The 17,832-nt window shown below is 42.6% G+C and overlaps 1 protein-coding gene across 1 annotated transcript in view; it reads left to right on the forward strand.

Moving 5' to 3' along the window:
- Positions 1–17,832, forward strand: part of TTC7A (tetratricopeptide repeat domain 7A) — a 186,007-nt gene that overhangs the window by 44,762 nt on the left and 123,413 nt on the right. The window contains exons 9-11 of the mRNA XM_019473938.1: positions 5,092–5,229; positions 5,653–5,736; positions 17,577–17,681. Coding sequence (XP_019329483.1) covers positions 5,092–5,229; positions 5,653–5,736; positions 17,577–17,681 — 327 coding nt within the window. The remainder of the gene's footprint in view (positions 1–5,091; positions 5,230–5,652; positions 5,737–17,576; positions 17,682–17,832) is intronic.

Genomic DNA, 17,832 nt, shown 5'->3' on the forward strand with positions numbered 1-17,832 from the left:
GTTGTTGGGCTGTTTTGGCTGGGGGGGGGGGTATGTCTGTCTTGCTTTCAGTGATGTTTCCAGAATTAGTTCTGCTACAGTACAAGACATTAAAATATACCTGGTGAGAGATATATCTATATGGTCATATTTGATAATCAATAATAATGGGATATTTTGCTGAGACATCTGAATAGGGCATTAGTAGCTTGTGATCTGTTGCCTACCAGAAATGAGACAGATGCCACACAGTTCACAAGGCAGTAAGTTTTCATTTGCTGTGCTTCTGGTCTGAAATGGAGCAAGTTGTGGTATCTCTGTAAGGGCGGTTTTGGGAGTGGCTGGAGTATGGTATTTCCTCCCTGTTCCACCTGCTTCCCATTTTCACAGCAGCTTTGCAGTCAATGCTGAATATTTTCTTTGTATACGTTAGTGAGGGGAACCTTCAGGTGCTGTGTAGAGATCATCAATAACTTAGGTGAAAAGTCAGTAGCCTCTTCGATGTAAATGGGTCCTTGCCATTGCAAAGAATTCATTCATTTTGTTGTCAGTACAGGCAAAACAGCCAGAATGGCGATCCAAAGAACATGGGCTAAATATTTCCCAGCTCTTAGCAATAGAGGCATCAATTGCATGATTTCAAAGGCTTGTTGTCAATCTTGCACACATAGCATTTGTTTTTCTCTCTTAATGCTAGTATTGAATCACACCAATTACATTATTACAGTACACTGTGTAAAACATGCTGCTGTTCTGTATAGATGAGTTGCAGTGGATCGGCAATTATGTCTATTATGAAAAGACACAAGTTGAACATTAGAATGCCCATGAATTAGGGGGCAGGCAGCAGGCACTCATTAAAGATTTTAATTGCTTTCTTTTTCTTCTTTGAAAAAAAGCAGGGGGAGCCATCTTTCAAAGTGATCAATTAAAGGATACTTCATAGCTAATTGCTGTGAGAAGGGGCTGCTATGTGGAATATGCTCTATTGTAATTCATATGACTGCTTGACGTTTTATTAAGAAGCACATCTTTGTACTGTGGTAAAATTTAATTTTCTGCAGCGTAACTGTGTGCGTAATAACTGCTGAAGTAATGGCTGTTCAGATTTGCTGTGGCTCTTTTCCTTTCTACATGTAATAAACATGCCATAAATAAGCTGTAATTATCAGGGTCACTGATGTACAGCAAACCCTCTGTGTACAGGTGGCTTATCTAGTTTGGAGGTAAGTATATTGTATATGTGAATAGGAAGGCACAAGCTGTCTGTAGCTCAGCAGGGTCATTAGTTGAATTGCACATCCCCAGAAAGGCAGATCTTCCCTGCTGTCAGAGCCAGCATGGGTCTGAAAGTCACATACTGTTGTACTGCTGCGGTTTGGAGCCGCAGGTTTTAAAAGCCCTGCTGAACCCCAGCCGGTTTTGTGCCTGGTCAGGTTGAACACCTCAGTTGGGCTTCAAGCATGATACAGACGTGTCAGCATGGCTGAGCACTGGGTTGGCTTGGGGGTACCAGCCTGTGCTGGAGCCTTTTGGATGTGTGTGGGCTGCAGATGGTCTGTGTCCATGGGCTGCAGAAAGGGAGGGCTGAAGGTGCTCACTATCCTGTGTGCTGCTCAGTCTGGGCTGACTACAGAATGTGTCTTATCTCCCAAAATAGGATTGGTGTCAAGTCTGAGCCACCTGCATGCACAGCTAATTGTGTCTAATGCATCCCAAAATATGCAAATGCAATGCATCTCTGGGTTGTTCCATTACCTAGAAGTACCTCAAATAAAGGGGCATTGACTATATTTTTGCTCTGTATAATGCAAGTTACGCTAACTCCCAGTTGTAAAACTCCTGTTCGTAGCATTAGTGACCTTCTCCATCCCACACAACAGCCTTGAACAGAGGTTCTCTTCTTTTAATGGTGTGACTCACCATCTCTCTTCATCCTGCTTGTGTGCTGTGAGGCGTGTCTGTGTGACAATGGGAACAGCTTAAAGGGAAGAGTCATGCCGGGGGTGTTGAAAATGTATTTGTAGCTATGTTTTACTGCTACTTATAGTGGAGGAGGAGGAAGTAATGCAGTAGGACAAACTGGGAATTGCTGCTTATGTTATTGATACACTGTTTGGAGATCAGTGTTCTGCAAATAACCCTTTTTCCATTTGTGTTCAGGAAAATTAGTGGTCTGAAACAACAGAAACACAGGTATTGAAAAAGTGTTGGTGTAAATGGCTTAGAATTTATGCATTCTCAAATGCAAAATGAAATCTTTCTCTCTCTCTGTGTACGTTTCAGTAAGTAAAATTCCCCATCCAACAGAACCGGTGTATGCTGTGTTGCAGTAACTCTACAACTATTTTGCACCTGTACTTAACCAGTGACTGTCAGGATTTCTCACTGCCAAACTGAAGTTTACAAAAACATAAACAAAGGTAAAGACAAAAAAATTGGTTAATGGTGATCTGGGTCACAGCACCCTTCCTTCTGTGAGAGGCAGGCCACAGAAACATGCCAATTCCCTGAGTGGGTTTCAAGAAATAGTGATTCACATTCCCTTCTCCGCCCTCCTGTATGTAACACTGCAGGAGTAAATGATACCTTGAGCCTTGGCATGATGATTTACATTATTGTGTTAGACACACTCCATGTTCTTGCTACTGTTCAGTCAATTTGTTATGAGGTTTGCACCTTTTGGTTTTGTGTTTTGTTTTTTTTATATCTGTGATAATGCAGGAACTTGATTTTTTTTTTTTTTGAGCAGCTGGAATTAGCAATTGGAAATAGGTTCAGTATTAAAAAAATTGTTGGGATAGAAGTGGCGATGAATTTGCTCAGTGGCAACTTTTATGCATGCAAGTATAGAGAGTGATAGATTGCAGAGACCTTCTATGGCTTTGAGATTTGAAAGCTTGAATAAAATAAGCAGGTTTATGACCTTCTTGGAAAGAATATTAGTCATGCCTACGCATATGTTTTTAACTGCTGTCTGCTTAGGTAAAGTAAGATATGTACGATATGTTCAGTATGACTGCAATTTTAGAACATTGCATCCTTGTAATATGTCTCTTATTCCTGCTTACTGCAGGATTTGGGCACGCTCTTCCCTCCAGTACCAATATCTGTTAGCAGACATTAATGGGCACTCACCAGTTCTGATAAATTTTCTATCTGTGCAAATGCATCAACTTAAAAATCATAGCTTGGTACTAGATGGATACCCAAAAAAGCATCAGGCTATAGCTGACTCTAATGGGAGGTTGATGATGAGATTACAGAGCATGGGGGTGCTATCACAGTAGCTATTTTCTACAAACAATTGTCATAACAGTGTAACCAGTGCAGAAAAAAATGTTAATGCTATTGTATATACGTAAGAGGATTCACTCGGCAGTAAGGATCATTCTGTATATGCTTTGTCTTTAGCTCTCTGCAGTAGCAATCTCAGAATCGTTCTGTATATCCCTTTACTTTAACTCCTTTTTTCCTTTTAAAGTAGCAGTCTTGGGTTAAATCCAAACAGAGCTCAAACATCTATTTCTTTTTTTTATTCTTATTTGTTTAGTTCTGCTAATAAAGATAGATGAGCTATGCTTCTGTACTCTGGTTGCAGGATTTTCTCTTTGAAGTTGGTTTCGTTCTCATGCAACCTATTGTTCTGAACTATTTTTTTAAATCACAGATTATGTCTTTTGCATTAACATGAAAAATGCTCTTACTGCTACAAGAGTTGGTGTAAGTTTATTTGTGCAAACACTAGACTGAGTCTGACCTGTCAGTTTGCCTTTAACTGCAGCCACCATTTAGCTCTTGGTTGTGATCGTGTTAGTTGTCAGTAATTGTGTTTGCTGTCACGGCTGGAGGCTGTGATGAAGAGTGCTTGGAACTGGGGCATTACACAGATAATACCATGATGAAACAGCTGCAGCTTAATCATAATGAAATACGCGTGGGCTTTAAGGGCTGCATATTCTGGAAATTTTTATTACACTTAATTCCCATGTTTAACCTTTTTAGCAAAAAAAAAATTCACTGCAATTAGAAAGAAATAGATGTAAGATTATAGTAGTAAGTATTATAAAATAAATCTCATAACCTCCCTGCTTCAGGGAGGGAACATTTTGTTTGTCTTTGCCCCAGGTGAAGCTGCTGGTAATCTTCTAATTTTTCTGATCTTTTAGATGTCTAGACCTGAATGTCTGATGTTGCACCCCTTTCAGCTGAGGAGCCCAGGGCAGAGTATCTGTGTTATCAGTCAGCGCTAGTGCTCAACGGCATCCAGCACTGCCTCTTTCAGAGGTTAGGCAGTCTGGGAGAAGTCCTCTGTGTTCGGAAATCAGAGGGACTTTTCTGTTTACTCTGGGATTGAAATCTCCCTCTTCGTGCTCAGAAAACAGAGAGGCTGGGATCTTGAGCTAAATCTGAGTCTATGGCATATGGTATTTTAGGACATCCTTGCAAATTGCTAGACTGATCATTTTCTGTCAAAAGTAATGTTTCTTTTTGATCTAGGCTACGCAATGCACTGATAGATTATGCAAAATTAACACTTATAAGATATTTTTTAAAAAATTATTTGGTATTGCATTGCCCAGACCTCTAATTGCATTAAATTGATGACAGGCAAATCTGATTACTAAGGCAATCTGCTCAAATTAAAAAATAAAAAGTGAATAGCAGAAAAGAAGAACAAAAACACGTTATTGAGAAGAAATCAGGTGCAGACACAGAAAACAAAATATCAACCATGGAGGCAGTTATCACAGTTGCAAGCAATTGAAGTAGTAAGGAATGTGGTTTAAGGATGGCCTTGAATTTCTAGTTATTGAGGAGATGGGATCTGGTAGTTCTGTTTCCTAATGCTTTAATTCTGTGACACAAATCCAGATGAGGTATTCCTAGCAGTTCCTTTCTGTACATACAGCTATGTTCTTGAGTTTGCTTCATGTGGATAAAAAGTAGCTCTATGGAAACACTTTCCTTATGTTGGGATGAGTTTAAAAAAAAAAAAAAATCTCGAGATGGTTTTAAACAAAATGCTACGGATGATGGGTGGAACTACCTATGGAGGAAGTTCTTTCTTGCTTGTTTGTGGTCTGATGCTCCATTTGTGTCTGTGCCCAGGCAAACCGGGACGCAGTGATCAGCCGAGCCCCAGACCAGCAGGATGACCGAGCTGTCAGCCTCCGGGATGCTTCTGCAGTCTACGACCTCCTCAGTATCACGCTGGGCAGAAGAGGGCAGTATGTCATGCTTTCTGAGGTACCTCCTCCTGGCTTCTGCTGAAACTTCCACTTGAAACGTGCAAGCAAAGCCTGTCTTTGCAGTAACTTGTCGGGGAAGGTGAAAATGAAGCACGCTAGTTGGCAATTAGTAGAAACAGCTACAGACCTATGGCAGCACAGGCCAGAAGTGTACACAGAACTGTTTGAGACTTTAAAATAATGTATATAAATTTATATAAAATAATTTATACTTGAACAAAGTGGCTGTCATTTGAAGTGGTAGTGTGTGCTAGCAAGCCCCATTAACTGAGAAGAAGAAAATGATGTCATAAAATCACTTGGGCCACAACAGATTGCTTCCCCTGATTTGATTACTGAGCCAAGCAACAGTCTTGACAAAAGATACTTAAAAAAAAAAAAAAAAAAAAAGCTGACATTTCTCCCAACACTTATTTCTCAGTGCTTGGAGAGAGCCATGAAGTTTGCATTTGATGAATTTCACCTCTGGTACCAGCTTGCCCTGTCCATGGTGGCTTGTGGAAAGGTAAGGTTCAAACCAAAGGACTTAAAGGGCATGTTTTCCTCTGGCAGAGTGTATCTAGCTTACTAGTTTGAATGTGCACAGTCATGTATTTTGTGGGGGTAGGTGCCATCAGACAGCTACATAGGACAGTGCTCTCCTTTGAGACTCTGATTGCACTTTGTGATCAGGTATGTGCATTTGGTATTGAGTAGTTTTTTCCACGTAGTGTTTGCTTCTCATTATCGAGGAGAAAACAGATTTTTGTGCGCAGCTGTGGACTGAAAAGCATTATACAGCTGTCCATTCTCTGCAGGTTCAACATAAATGTGCTTAGCATAGGAAAGATACGGATATCTAAAACTGTCATCAACTCACTCTATGTCTTTGGGCAGTCAGCTTAACCTCTCCTTAAGCTGTGGTTTCTCCATCTGATCAAGGAAATGTTAATGCTTTTTCATAGAGAGCTTGCGAGGATTAATATTTTTGAAGTGCTTGGTGCAAAAGATACTGTAGAAAAAGAAATGATGTGTGAATGTTTGCACGGGCACGTGTTTTAGCATAATTTTTTTTTTAATTAGTATACTATTTGTCAAAGTTCTCAGTCAGTCACTGAGATGACTGAAGTCTGGTTGCAAAAGGTAGGCAGAGGCAACATGAGCTTTTCTTTATTAGTCTTAAAAGAGTAGTCTTCTTGCGGGAAATGAGGATGGTACAAAATTTAGCCTGTTCATTCTGGGGGTCCCCACCTACACTTTTAGGAGGTGTGAGCAAATTAACGCTGTGCGGTAGTAGACCACTTAACATGGTCCTATATTCCATGCCCATGGAGAGTAGGGGAATCCACGTGGAACTGGGTGGAGACCACCAACTAGCAGTCATCTACCAAATGATAACTTACTACTGGTCCTTTATGGCTATAAGCTGAATTGGAAACAGTGGCTTTGGGGTGGAGATTGGAGATGAATATGGAGTGGCGTGCTTTTGCAAAGAAGTTATCTTGTGATGTATAAGTGGCAGCAAAGCTTGGAAGATGTCTGAAGGATTCCTTCAATTCTGTGAGCATAGGAAAAGCCTTATCTTGGAAGACTGTCTGTTGTTATGCATTATACTTCAAGAAAGTGGCAGAACACCAAGAGAAAGTCTAATAAAGAGCATGAAGGATGGCTAAGGGTATAGTAAGCAGGACTGTGGAAGGATTGAAAGAATTGAATTTTTTTACCTTAAAGGGGAGAAAAAAGTCCGAGAGAAACAAGTCTTCAAGAGCTCTTAGAAGAAGGGGTTAATCTTGTCTATGATGGGTAGGACAAGACGTGATGGCTTCCAGTTGCAGCAACACAAGTTCATGTTTCCTATTAAGAGGCAAAAACATAAGGATAATGGTACACTGGAAAAAGATTGTCTGTGGAGGTTTTGTGGAGCCTGCATCACTGGGGATCTGTGGAATACCTTAGGCAAATACCGGTCAGCAGTGACCCGACTGTGAGGCACCAGGGGTGTACTTGGTGGGACCTTGCAAACTCTGACTCTGTTCTGGGACTCCACAGTTACCTCATAAATTGGCTAGATCTGTTATAATCAAAAGGAGACATCAAAGTTTTGACAAAGCATATTAGATCAGCGGGGAGCTGAAGGGAGATGTTTAGTGAGGGCGAGCCTCACAGATTCCTATAGGACTTCAGTACAAGCATTTCAAAATCCAATTCCAAGTATGAAAATGATGGCTAGACTCAATCATGTATAGGGAAACCCGAAGCTACTGGTAGAATACTTGAACAATGAGCTTGGTGCCATGGTGCTAATACCTTGCACTGGCCTATGTCAGGTGCGGGGCTTACAAGTCGGGTCCAGCTCCCCTTGGCATTCAGCTGGAGTTAGCACGTTGCTGCCCTCTGTGCCTTTGCAAATCCTCTGGATACCTGATCTGATACTGAGGACAACAATGACTAGATAGGCTATGATGCAAAGGTGTAGTGCCTTCCCCTAAACACTCACAGGACTTGTCGGGGAGCTTTGTGGGCTTTACAGGTTGTGTAACCTGTTTCTCAACAGCAGACAAGGCTGTAGCTCTAGTAATCTGCTGGAGAGCAAATCTAGATTTTAACTGCTGATGGTTGAGAGACTAAGTGTATCCAGAGTAATTCTGGTTCAATCTTAGGTTAGTATGGAGGAGAGAAATGGGGCCTGATCTTTAGCTTCTAATAATTTGCATGAGAACTCTGTCCTTCTCCTTACATGTTTGCATACCTCTTCAGCTTCCCTAGAAGTTACTGAATATTGGTACTTCAGAGAAAAAAAAGAGCAACACAAGTATCTGTATCTCTATAACTGTCCTATCTTTTCAGATTTTCAAGTATGTCATGTCTTTTTGCCTGTACTTTAAATATTTACAGGGTAAAATGGCCTGATCTTGCCTATTCATGTAAAAACTCTAAGTCTTCTGAGCCCTGTATGGGGCAGAGGGAATTCCCTTACCCAACGATCCCATCTGTGCAGTATTTCACTTCTAATCCCAAGGTATTCCCTCAGGATTCCTGTCGTATACTCTGCAATGCGTCATCTTGCTAATGGGAGATGTGGCATACATTTTTATACTGCTTCACAGCTTGATAGCAGGACAGAGTTCATTTAAAAGTAAGTGCTCCAGTATAGCAGAAAGAATTGATGAGAAAACAGTGTAGTCTGTCTAGACTGCAGAATGCAGAGTCCACTTGAGCTTTTGTAGGTAAAAGATCTGTTTTCACCTGTCTCGGTCACAGCCAATTCCTGATCTCATTTCTTGGTAATGAAATCTCACATCCTGCAGCGTTACTTGTTCTGCAGTACAGCAAATCATGCTCATAAATCCTGGGTACAACAGGAACAGTTTTATCAACCTGTAAATGCTGGAAACTTTGGTCTCTCTTTTTTAAACACGTCTTTAGGATTTGCAAACTCTGACCTTCTTAAGTGCTGTAAAATCCTATCTTGCCCTCTGTTCTACACTGCATTTGACTAGTGTTACTTTTATTTTGTATATTCATCATCTTCAGGTTAAGTCAATCAAGTTGAACTTCAAACTATTTTCTTCCTCTGCCAGCCAAAAAATTGCCAAACGGTGACTGTCATTTTTCACAAGTGATCAGTCTGAGCGTCAAGCCAGCCACCTAGGCTCATTACTGTTATGTATGCTTGAGTTTACACATTATTTTAAAAAGCATGTGTCTTAACAAAAATAGGCACATCACTTCAGTAAGTTCTTACAGAGCAAGTGAGACCTTAGGACTTCATAAAACAGTGAATGAAAAAGCTCAGAGAAGCATAACCTTCCTGTCTGTCTTCTATCCACTTAAGCGGTAGAAATAATGAAGTAACAGCAATTTCACTTTCCTGTGCTTCTCAACAACTTGCATAATGAGAAAGATGGTGTGCTCTGGTTGTTTTTTAACCCATTCTTGGGGATGCATGTGTACTGAGCATGTATATCTTCTGAACAAAAGGAGCAGGCTTATTTAAATGATTGAAATTCATCATGAAATTGGAAAGACTTTGGTAGGCAATTTTAGACGAAATGCTGTGAAAGCCTAGGCTATGGCAAAGACATGCCTGCTGTAGAAAGAGAATAGTGAGAGATGTCCTATGTCACCAAGTGCAGTTCTGGATAGGCAAGAGGGAGGTTTGAAGTCAGTCTAATGCAGCACCCCTGCTCTCCTGAACTGGTGCTGGAAAACTGAATGCTGAACTTTTCACAGCTGCTTCAAATTGCTTCTGCTTGTAATAACCTTCACGATGTGGTAATATGACAGCCAGAGGCTGAGTGGGCATAGCAGCTCCCTGGCTCTGCTGCCATGCATAGACAGGCTGGAGTCTGAGTGGCAAGTGGTATGATAGCCAGATGCCACCTGGCAGAGTCCTCAGGCAATGAGATGAGCCACTGTCCTGCTGCCAGAGTAAAATGAGTGCAGTGGGTTGCATCTGCTTGTCTCAAGACTTTAAAAAAGTAAAGTGACCTATATTCAGCAGAATGGGGGAAGGAAGGAACAAACTCTTATTTACAGAGTAGAGAAGACTTTGTAGTCTTCACAGTATTGAAGAGAGAGCGAGCTGTTTGGGGCAGACTTGTTCTCTGCTGCTGCTTTTCAGCTAAACAGTTTCCACTGGAAGTCGTGGAGATTACCAGCACACAGCACCCCTGCAGACTAGAGTAGCTCTACTGACGTAGCTGATGTTGGAGGCAAAATTGTCATAGTGTCTAGATGATGTATTACAAGCACAAGGGATGTGAAATACGGTCCCTGTGCACTTGCAAGCATTTCCCTGGCTTCGGACCAGTTGGATCAGTTACATGTTTCCTTGTTCAGATTTCTGTCCCCTTCCACACCTAACAGTTTCATGCGGGACCCAGCCTCGGTGTCGCAAAGTGTCGCTGGAGCTCTCTGGGAGTAGAGACTCAGAAGTGCATTGTGGGATTGGGCTCTAGCTTAAATTGTCAGTACTTCAGAAAGTCTTCTAGCCCTGCATTGTGAGTGTCTGTCTTACCTGTCATACTGCTTAAGGGAAAGATAAACTGATAAAATATGTGCCTTGAACAACGTGAGGCAACATTGATGCCTCTCTTCTACCTACCGACCAAGGAGACAAGATTTGTATTTAGTGACAATGATGTGCCATTTTCCTGAGGGTAGCAAGGGAGGATTCTTCAAGGATACCTGTGAAATTATTCTGTGAACACTGAGTCTACTTAGTCTAAAAGTGCTGGGTACCCTCATTGAGCCATTCAACTCACAGCAGTCTTACACTGATCTCTCATGTCCAGTGGATGTTTATTATCATTATTAGTGTAGGCAGTGCATAAAACCATTTTCATGCTCATATTTAGTGTTTCTGCCCTAAAAAAACCCACAACACCACTTGGTTAGTGAATTAACAGCTTTAGGATATGTGTTTCTTGAGAGGAGGGGTGGGGAGCGATACAGTCTCAGGCCAGCTGAGGGAAGTCTGGAGCGTCTGCTAGGAGAGGATAATCTGCTCTTACCCCTCATCCTTTATACTCATTTAGGGGATGAAGTGCAGCAAAATGTGCGTACAGGAAGAGCTCAGGAGCAATTGAAGGGGCTGTGGGGAAGAGCCTCTGTGAGAGCCCAGTGGAGCTGGAAGCAGTTACCTGGAGGCAGAGGCTATGCTCCGCAGGCCTTGTGCTGGGATTGCTGATGGTCATTCTGTGTTCCTGGGGTGCCTGGCACACAGCTGTCCACCCCCTCTCATCCAGCATTGACAGAACACCATCAGCCCAGCACTTGCCTTTAGGACAGCAATTGCATGACTTCAGAAACAACTGCATCATTGCTGATCATCTCCAGCCCCTGCTAGCGTGTACTGAGGACACCATAGGGACAGTGGTCGACATTACCATATAGCTAAGATAGGCTGGCAGTAGGGGGGGATTTAAGCTCCAAAGCATGGCACCTTGCAAAACTAGGCAGATAAAGCAGCTTTTAACTACACAAAATGCTCGTCTCTGCTCTTATCCCTTATGTTTGTTCATCTTTAAGGCAAAGAGGAAGAAAGAGTCATGCTTGTCTACCTGAATGGTTTTCTTAATAATGTAATGCTTCAGGAGGTATCTAGTGTTACACAAAGCAAAATAATCACACCCTTCTTGGCATCTGTCATTCAGCTGTTTTTCTGGGGGAGTAGGCTCTAGCTCTTCCCAGAGCCAATCTTGCAGTGTCACTGTGCTCCCCTTGGCTGTTCAGCGGTTGGAGATACTGCAGCCCTGCCCAGGGCTTGTGCTGGCAGCATTCTTAGGGTTCTGAAACCAGTCTTATGCAGACATGAACTTTGATTTTGGATCCCTTTGCAAGAAGTTGATACATACTGGTCATAGCCAAATAGTGACAAGCTAATGTCTGAGCTGCTCATATCTGTGTTGCACCCAAAAAAAGGAATACTTCCCCTTATTTAAACAGTGCAGCAAAAGCAGATGTCTCTAACAGTTTCAAGGAGCCTCAAGTTTGACTCAGCCATGCCTGTACTGCCATCATACAGCTTTCCAGAAGGTTAGAAGGAAAGTTATAAATATATTTGATACATAATTCTGCAGCAACAGCAGACGAATTTTATGATTTAGGCTGTTCCTTCTGCTGGTTTCCTTGCAAAAGCTTAGGCTGGTTGCTAGGCAACAGGCATAAAAAAAAGTACATTTCTCTTTGCATTGCAGGCAGGAACCTTGGGAGCAGCAGAGGCCTCGGATGGCTCCTTAAATAGCATTGCTGGGGAATGAAAGTTAAAATATTGAACATTCATTGGTTAAAGATCCTGTTACAAAGGTCAGCTATGTAGGGGATATTCAATAGTTTGGTTTCCTTTGGTGCAAAAGAAAGATTAGAAGGGGGTGTGCCTGTGTGCTGTAGATAGTACAAAAATGGAAATTTCCAAAGATGCCTGACTGTTGAGCAGAATACCTAGGTGGGCTATATAATTGCCTTCAGGCTTAACTCTCTCTTCTTGACAGAAAGTGTGAAGTGGGGTGTTTGTCACATTAGCGAGGACAAATTTATGCTTATAGATCTTAGAATTTAAGAGGTACTTTTAAAGGTGAATATTTGAAACTGGTTAACTCCAGTGCTCTAATTTGCTAAACACAGGGTAAAAGAAAAGGGGGAAAATTGGTCCCTGTGTTGAGAGAAGTAAATGTCTTAGGGGAATAATGTTCATGCTGAGGGATTTGCAGAAATCTAGAAATTCAGTGGAAAGCTAACACCAAAACAACTAATTCCAGAGTTCTCAATTGCTGGCTCACTCTGTCATCTTCCTGTGTTGGTTCAAGGTCATTTATAGCTAGATGGCTGTGAATCCCAGGATACAGGGAATACTAATTCTTGCATAATGATTAAAGATTTCCCCCCTTCCCCACAATCCCTTTGAGATAGTGCAGTTTTTAAAATCAGATAGGATGATGCTAGAAATAAAGCAGTACTGGTTGTGGAGATTCATCTGTGTACTAAACTGCCAGGTGAATTGGGAATGAGGCTGTCTACCAAAACCACCACCTTGAGGAACATTTTTCTCTCTGGCTGAAAAGTATTGCCAAAGAAGCAAAAAAGTAGAAAGGTTATTGGAACCTTTGCAAGAGAAGAGCAACTGTTTATGGTGTGTCAAGTCTGCCTGGCATGATTTACTGTCTGGAAATTCTTCTTCCTTTTACTTACATTTATGGCTTCTTTATCTTCTAAATATGAAACGAATCTCTGATGTCCTTCTTTTGTTGCTTTGGTATGGTGGGAGAGAAGAAGAGGGGAAAGAATGAAAATTGTGTTGGCATGAGCTAGGAAAACCAGCATTTGGGCAGCATCTATGCGTTTACCATAATTGATGGCAAGATCTCTTAAGCCTTTTGGAAAAGCAAGAAAGAGAATTAACTGTAGGCTGTTCTTCATTCTGTACCGCTCATGTGCAAGCATCTTTGCGGAGTATGCTTGTGTGCTTCGTTATATAATTAGTAAATGAGGAATGGGTGTTGTGTTTTGTATTTGGACAGAAGTTCTTCTTTTACATTTTACTCCCTTATAGGATTCAAAACAATGGCTGCTGTAATTACTTAGGGGGAGGTGTCCTCTCCATCCTTCTCCTTCCCCATAGCTTCCTTGTGATTTCTCCCTGCAGATTGAGAGTTGTCCCCCCCATATTGGGACAGAAGTCTGTATCGAAAGCAGCCATTTATATTGTCCCCCCCATATTGGATGTGGTACATAGAGCTCTTTCAGAAGTCTGTATCGAAAGCAGCCATTTATTCAAATTGAAAGCCAGTATTGCTTGCTACTTCCCAGAAACTGCCTTTCCTAATTTTCTTTTCATAAATTATTGTGGAGCATGTTTGTGATCTCTGCAGAAGGAAAATAGCGTATGCAAGTAGATTAGGTGAGGAAAAAATTTACAGAGAAAACTGTCAATTTTAATGATTTAAATATGGAACAGTAGTGCCATGTCCTTTCCCATCTCCATTGCAAAAAGCACAAAGTTGTTGGTATGTGAAGGATGAAGATGCCCAACTCAGGTAATTGAAGTTCTTGAGTCCCTTACACAGTTTACTTTTTTTTTTTTTTTTTGATGGCTGAACACTCCCATTAAAGCAGTGTTTCCACTCCATAACCTGATTTGAGCTCTGTGCTTTGTTGGTTATAACAAAGGGAGGATGGTCCTGAACATCCTTAAACCTGATGAGGATCCCAAGGCTGAGAAACTCCTACGTTAGACCTCCCATAAAAAAAGTCGAAACCCCCATGAGGCAGCTGTTGGCAAGCTTGCCATTTCTTTAAACCATGTCTGTTTAATAGGTTTGTGTGTGTTTGGGGGGGACTTAAAAGCCTTTTTTCCCAGAGAGAAGCCAAATGAGACCCAGAGGCAAATCCTTAGTTTTCTGAAATCCTTGGGAACTGGTTCCAGTGCAGTCGTTATAATCCAGCAATTAGCAAGCTAAACAGAAAGAACTTAAACCCTGGCTTGAATTTTGATGTGAGCCCCTCTGAAGCTCAGAATTATGAGTAGGAAGCATGCACTCACTTGGAGTTCACGCTCTGCTCTTCTCAAAACATGCCTCACCAATAAATCTAATTATTATTGCCTTGCAGTGAATCTCACAAACAATGCGCTTGGCTGCCTGGTCCACCCACGCTAAGTGAAAGAATATGTACATTTTAAATATCGGATTATTTCAATGTTACACAAACACTGTTTCATATTAAATATTTTTACAAACCAACGACATCTGCATTCAATACTGAGTGGATGATATCCGTTCCCTGCCCATTAATGTCTGTAATTAATATCTTTAAGACACCTTGATGTCATATGTCACACCAGTCTCCCCTAAGTAAGGTCACTGTGGGAGTGGGATATTCTTTCTACCGTCATTCCTTGGCTAACGTTTTCATCATCTATATGTAATTTCTGCTGAGTAAAGTTTTCAAGGTGAAATTATATAGATCTCTTGAATTTTTAAAATGCAGCTGGGGAGAAAGGCTTCATGCCACGCTGTTTCTAAAACCACTTCTGCTCCACATGTTTAATTGCAAGTTTTATAAACTTCTTTAAAGTGACATAACTTTGTAAATGTTTTAGAAGCAGTGTGGAAACTGTGGCTCTAGCTCTGTAAATGGATGTTCAGAAGCTCCTGAGTGCATGTGATAAAGTGACTCCGCCCATGAGGTGTTTGGGTGTAGGCACAGGGTAGGATTTTCTGCTTTGCAGTATTCAGTAGTCACTGTTTTGCTGTTGCCTCCTAAACAGACTCAGGACAGACATGAGAAGCCCTCTGCAGTTTGAGGCTATTGGAGGCTGCAGGGTTAGCTTGTCCCGAGGACTGGCCTTACTCAATGGACAGGCTGCAGACAGGGAGGCAGGAGCAGAGTTCAAGAGGAATTGGCAAGGAGCCAGGCTGTATCACTTCTCTTCTGGTGTAGACCCTGGAAGGTCCTACAGTTGTGGCCCAAATTAGAATGGGCCTCTCACTGCTCTGGTTTGTGCTAGTGCTGGCTGTGCTGGCCTGTGGGGTGGCTGTCGCCAAGTCCCAGGTGCCTCCTGCTTTCCCTGCAGTGTCATGCTGCCAATGGGGAGCTGAGAAACCACCACCAGGTTCGTTTTCTATCTGTTTCTGAAAGCATTGGCACTGGACAGTGTATGGTCTTTTACATACCTGGCCTTTTCAGTTCACTTTTGCAAGGTGAGATGACAAGGGTTGGGGATTCAGCTGCAGATACACTGACCGGCAAGGTGCATGTTGTCCTGCTCTACTCTTTGGGTTTCTTTTGTCTGGAAACACCTGTGAGGCTGGAATATAGGCAGGAGGGCAGGAAGACGATGTGCTAGGCTAGGACCCTTACGGGGTTATGCTTGCATTTCCGACAGATCCAGGAGTGCTACTGGGAATACCAGCTGCCTGCGGTACAGGTAGTGTTCTGTGAGAGAGGAATAAAATGCCATTAAAACCTGAGACACTACTTGTTCTGAACAACTAGGTGCCAGGGAGGTTCATTCTGAGGGATACCAGTCACCTTGTGACAGCAGAGTGCAGCGATGTGTTTCTTCCTGTACCTCAGGGTTGAATTACCCAAGTCTTTGTTTCTGAGAGGGGTGAGGTAATGGTTTAAGCTCTAGGACAAAGTTTATTGATTCCCATCTTTGCTCTGAGACAGGCCCCCTTCTGGCTTTAGGCAAATTGTGCATTTGCAATTGCATAAAATAGCAAGTATTTCCTTACTTTTATTGATGATAGCTGATGCTCTAGGTAGGTGGGAGCAGCCTGGAGAAAGCAGGGCATGGTGTTGCTCTTCTTGAGACCACACAGCAAGTACCCAAACTTTTCAAGCAGGAGGGTTTGCTCTCTGCTGCTGCAGAGCTCACGTCTTTGGTTACAGAACCCATCTTTGCCTTAGCATGGGCAGGGCTGCTGTACGTCTGTGTTTCCCTGGCTCCCTTCCAAGCAAATTCCTATCCAGGCTTTTGAATCCCCTAGCAAGAAGTGGACCTTCAGTTCTGCAGAGAAAGGAGGTGGCAGGCGCAGCCTGCTTTGGTGTGGTGTGAGGGAGGGGAAGTGCTGATGGCCGGTGGGAGTGCGAAGCTGCAGTGCAGGGCTGCCGGCTGCAGGGAATTGGAGCAGATGCCAGACCCAACTGCTTGTGCTAGCAGGAGCTCTGGTGGGGAGAGCCCCTGGGGGTCAGGGTTAGGAGGAGATCGCCAGGGCCTGATAGGAATAGTGGTTAGTTTGACTCTGCAAGCTTCTGTTGCTGCTCTCTTGTAACATGGAAAGGCCATGACTACTTAATGTGCTTCTGAGAGGGAACACTGAGTGAGAGAGGCCTGTGTGTCTTGGGACCGTGTGGAAAAGTTTGGGAGGAATGGGGCATGTAAGGAGAAATTCTGAGAGAAGAAAACTTCCCCTTGAGCTCAAGGATGAGAGAATTTGGGGGGATCGGGGGTCAGTAGTGAGGAGGGTTGGAAACGTGAAAGAAACTGTGGTCCAGGTAGGGTGGCCTAGGAGGCTGTGGCAGGGCAACTTCTGTCACCTCCTCATCGGCTGACCAGACCTTCTCAGTAGCATCTCAGACCAGAGCTTTCCTCATTCCCCTCTAAACCTTCTGCAGTGTGGCGGCCATGAATATGTGCTGTAAAAAGCAATGTTTGTAGAGCACACTGAATCAAAAGGGCTATGTAACTGCTAATCTTAATAAACATCATTCATTAATGGTAACTGAACACCAGAAAGACAGCAAGAGTTTTATGGGTTTTGTTTCTAAAACACGCTACTTGGACCACCCGCTGAACGGTGTATTGCCCTGCAGTTGCCTGCTCCACCCTTTGCATGGTAGGATCCCAGTTGTATTCTTGTATGTCCTGGAACTGGGGAAGACACAACAATCTACAGAGCAGATTACTTTAGCTGCACAAACCTCTCTTGAGTAGACTTGGCCTAAAATGTTAATGTACTGGAGGATAAGCTCTTTATGATCTTTTTCTGGCTTACTTGAAGATGGTTGTGTGCAAGGAAAACTATAGCAGAATTCTTGTGAATTGGGAGGGCAGAGTTAAAATAACTAGTACGTTAATGGCTGAGGAAAACTGTTTCTTGTAAAGTGCACAGCCAGGGCTGGTTCTTTGGCAAGTTTCCTCTGAGCGTGGGAAAAGTGTGTGTTTTTGCGTGTGCATGCACACACACATGTCTCTGTGTGGAGGTGGGAATAAAGTTGCTAACTTGTTGCTGACATGTGATTTCTTCATAGTGCTGCTTTGTACATTTCGCTGAAATATCTTGCTTGGACTCTGTAACAGCATTGTCTAATCAGCCTTTTTTTTTCCCCTCCTCCTCTCTCCCTGTCTTCCTCCTCCAGTCAGCATATGCTGTGTCAGTGCTCAAAGAGTGTGCTAAACTACGACCTACAGACCCCACCGTTCCTCTTCTGGCTGCCAAGGTCTGCATTGGGTCACTGCACTGGGTAAGCAAGCTGATGTAATTCTTACTACGTAATGGATCAGGTGCTGCAGTGACAGTGCCACAGTGTAGTTGCAGTGGGGAGAAAGGGAATCCCTGTGAAAAATCATGCACACGTGCATGCTTTTTTTTTTTTTTTTTTTTAAAAAAAAACA

The sequence above is a fragment of the Aptenodytes forsteri genome, unplaced genomic scaffold (assembly GCF_000699145.1).
Source record: "Aptenodytes forsteri isolate BGI_AS27 unplaced genomic scaffold, ASM69914v1 Scaffold584, whole genome shotgun sequence".
NCBI lineage: Eukaryota > Metazoa > Chordata > Aves > Sphenisciformes > Spheniscidae > Aptenodytes > Aptenodytes forsteri.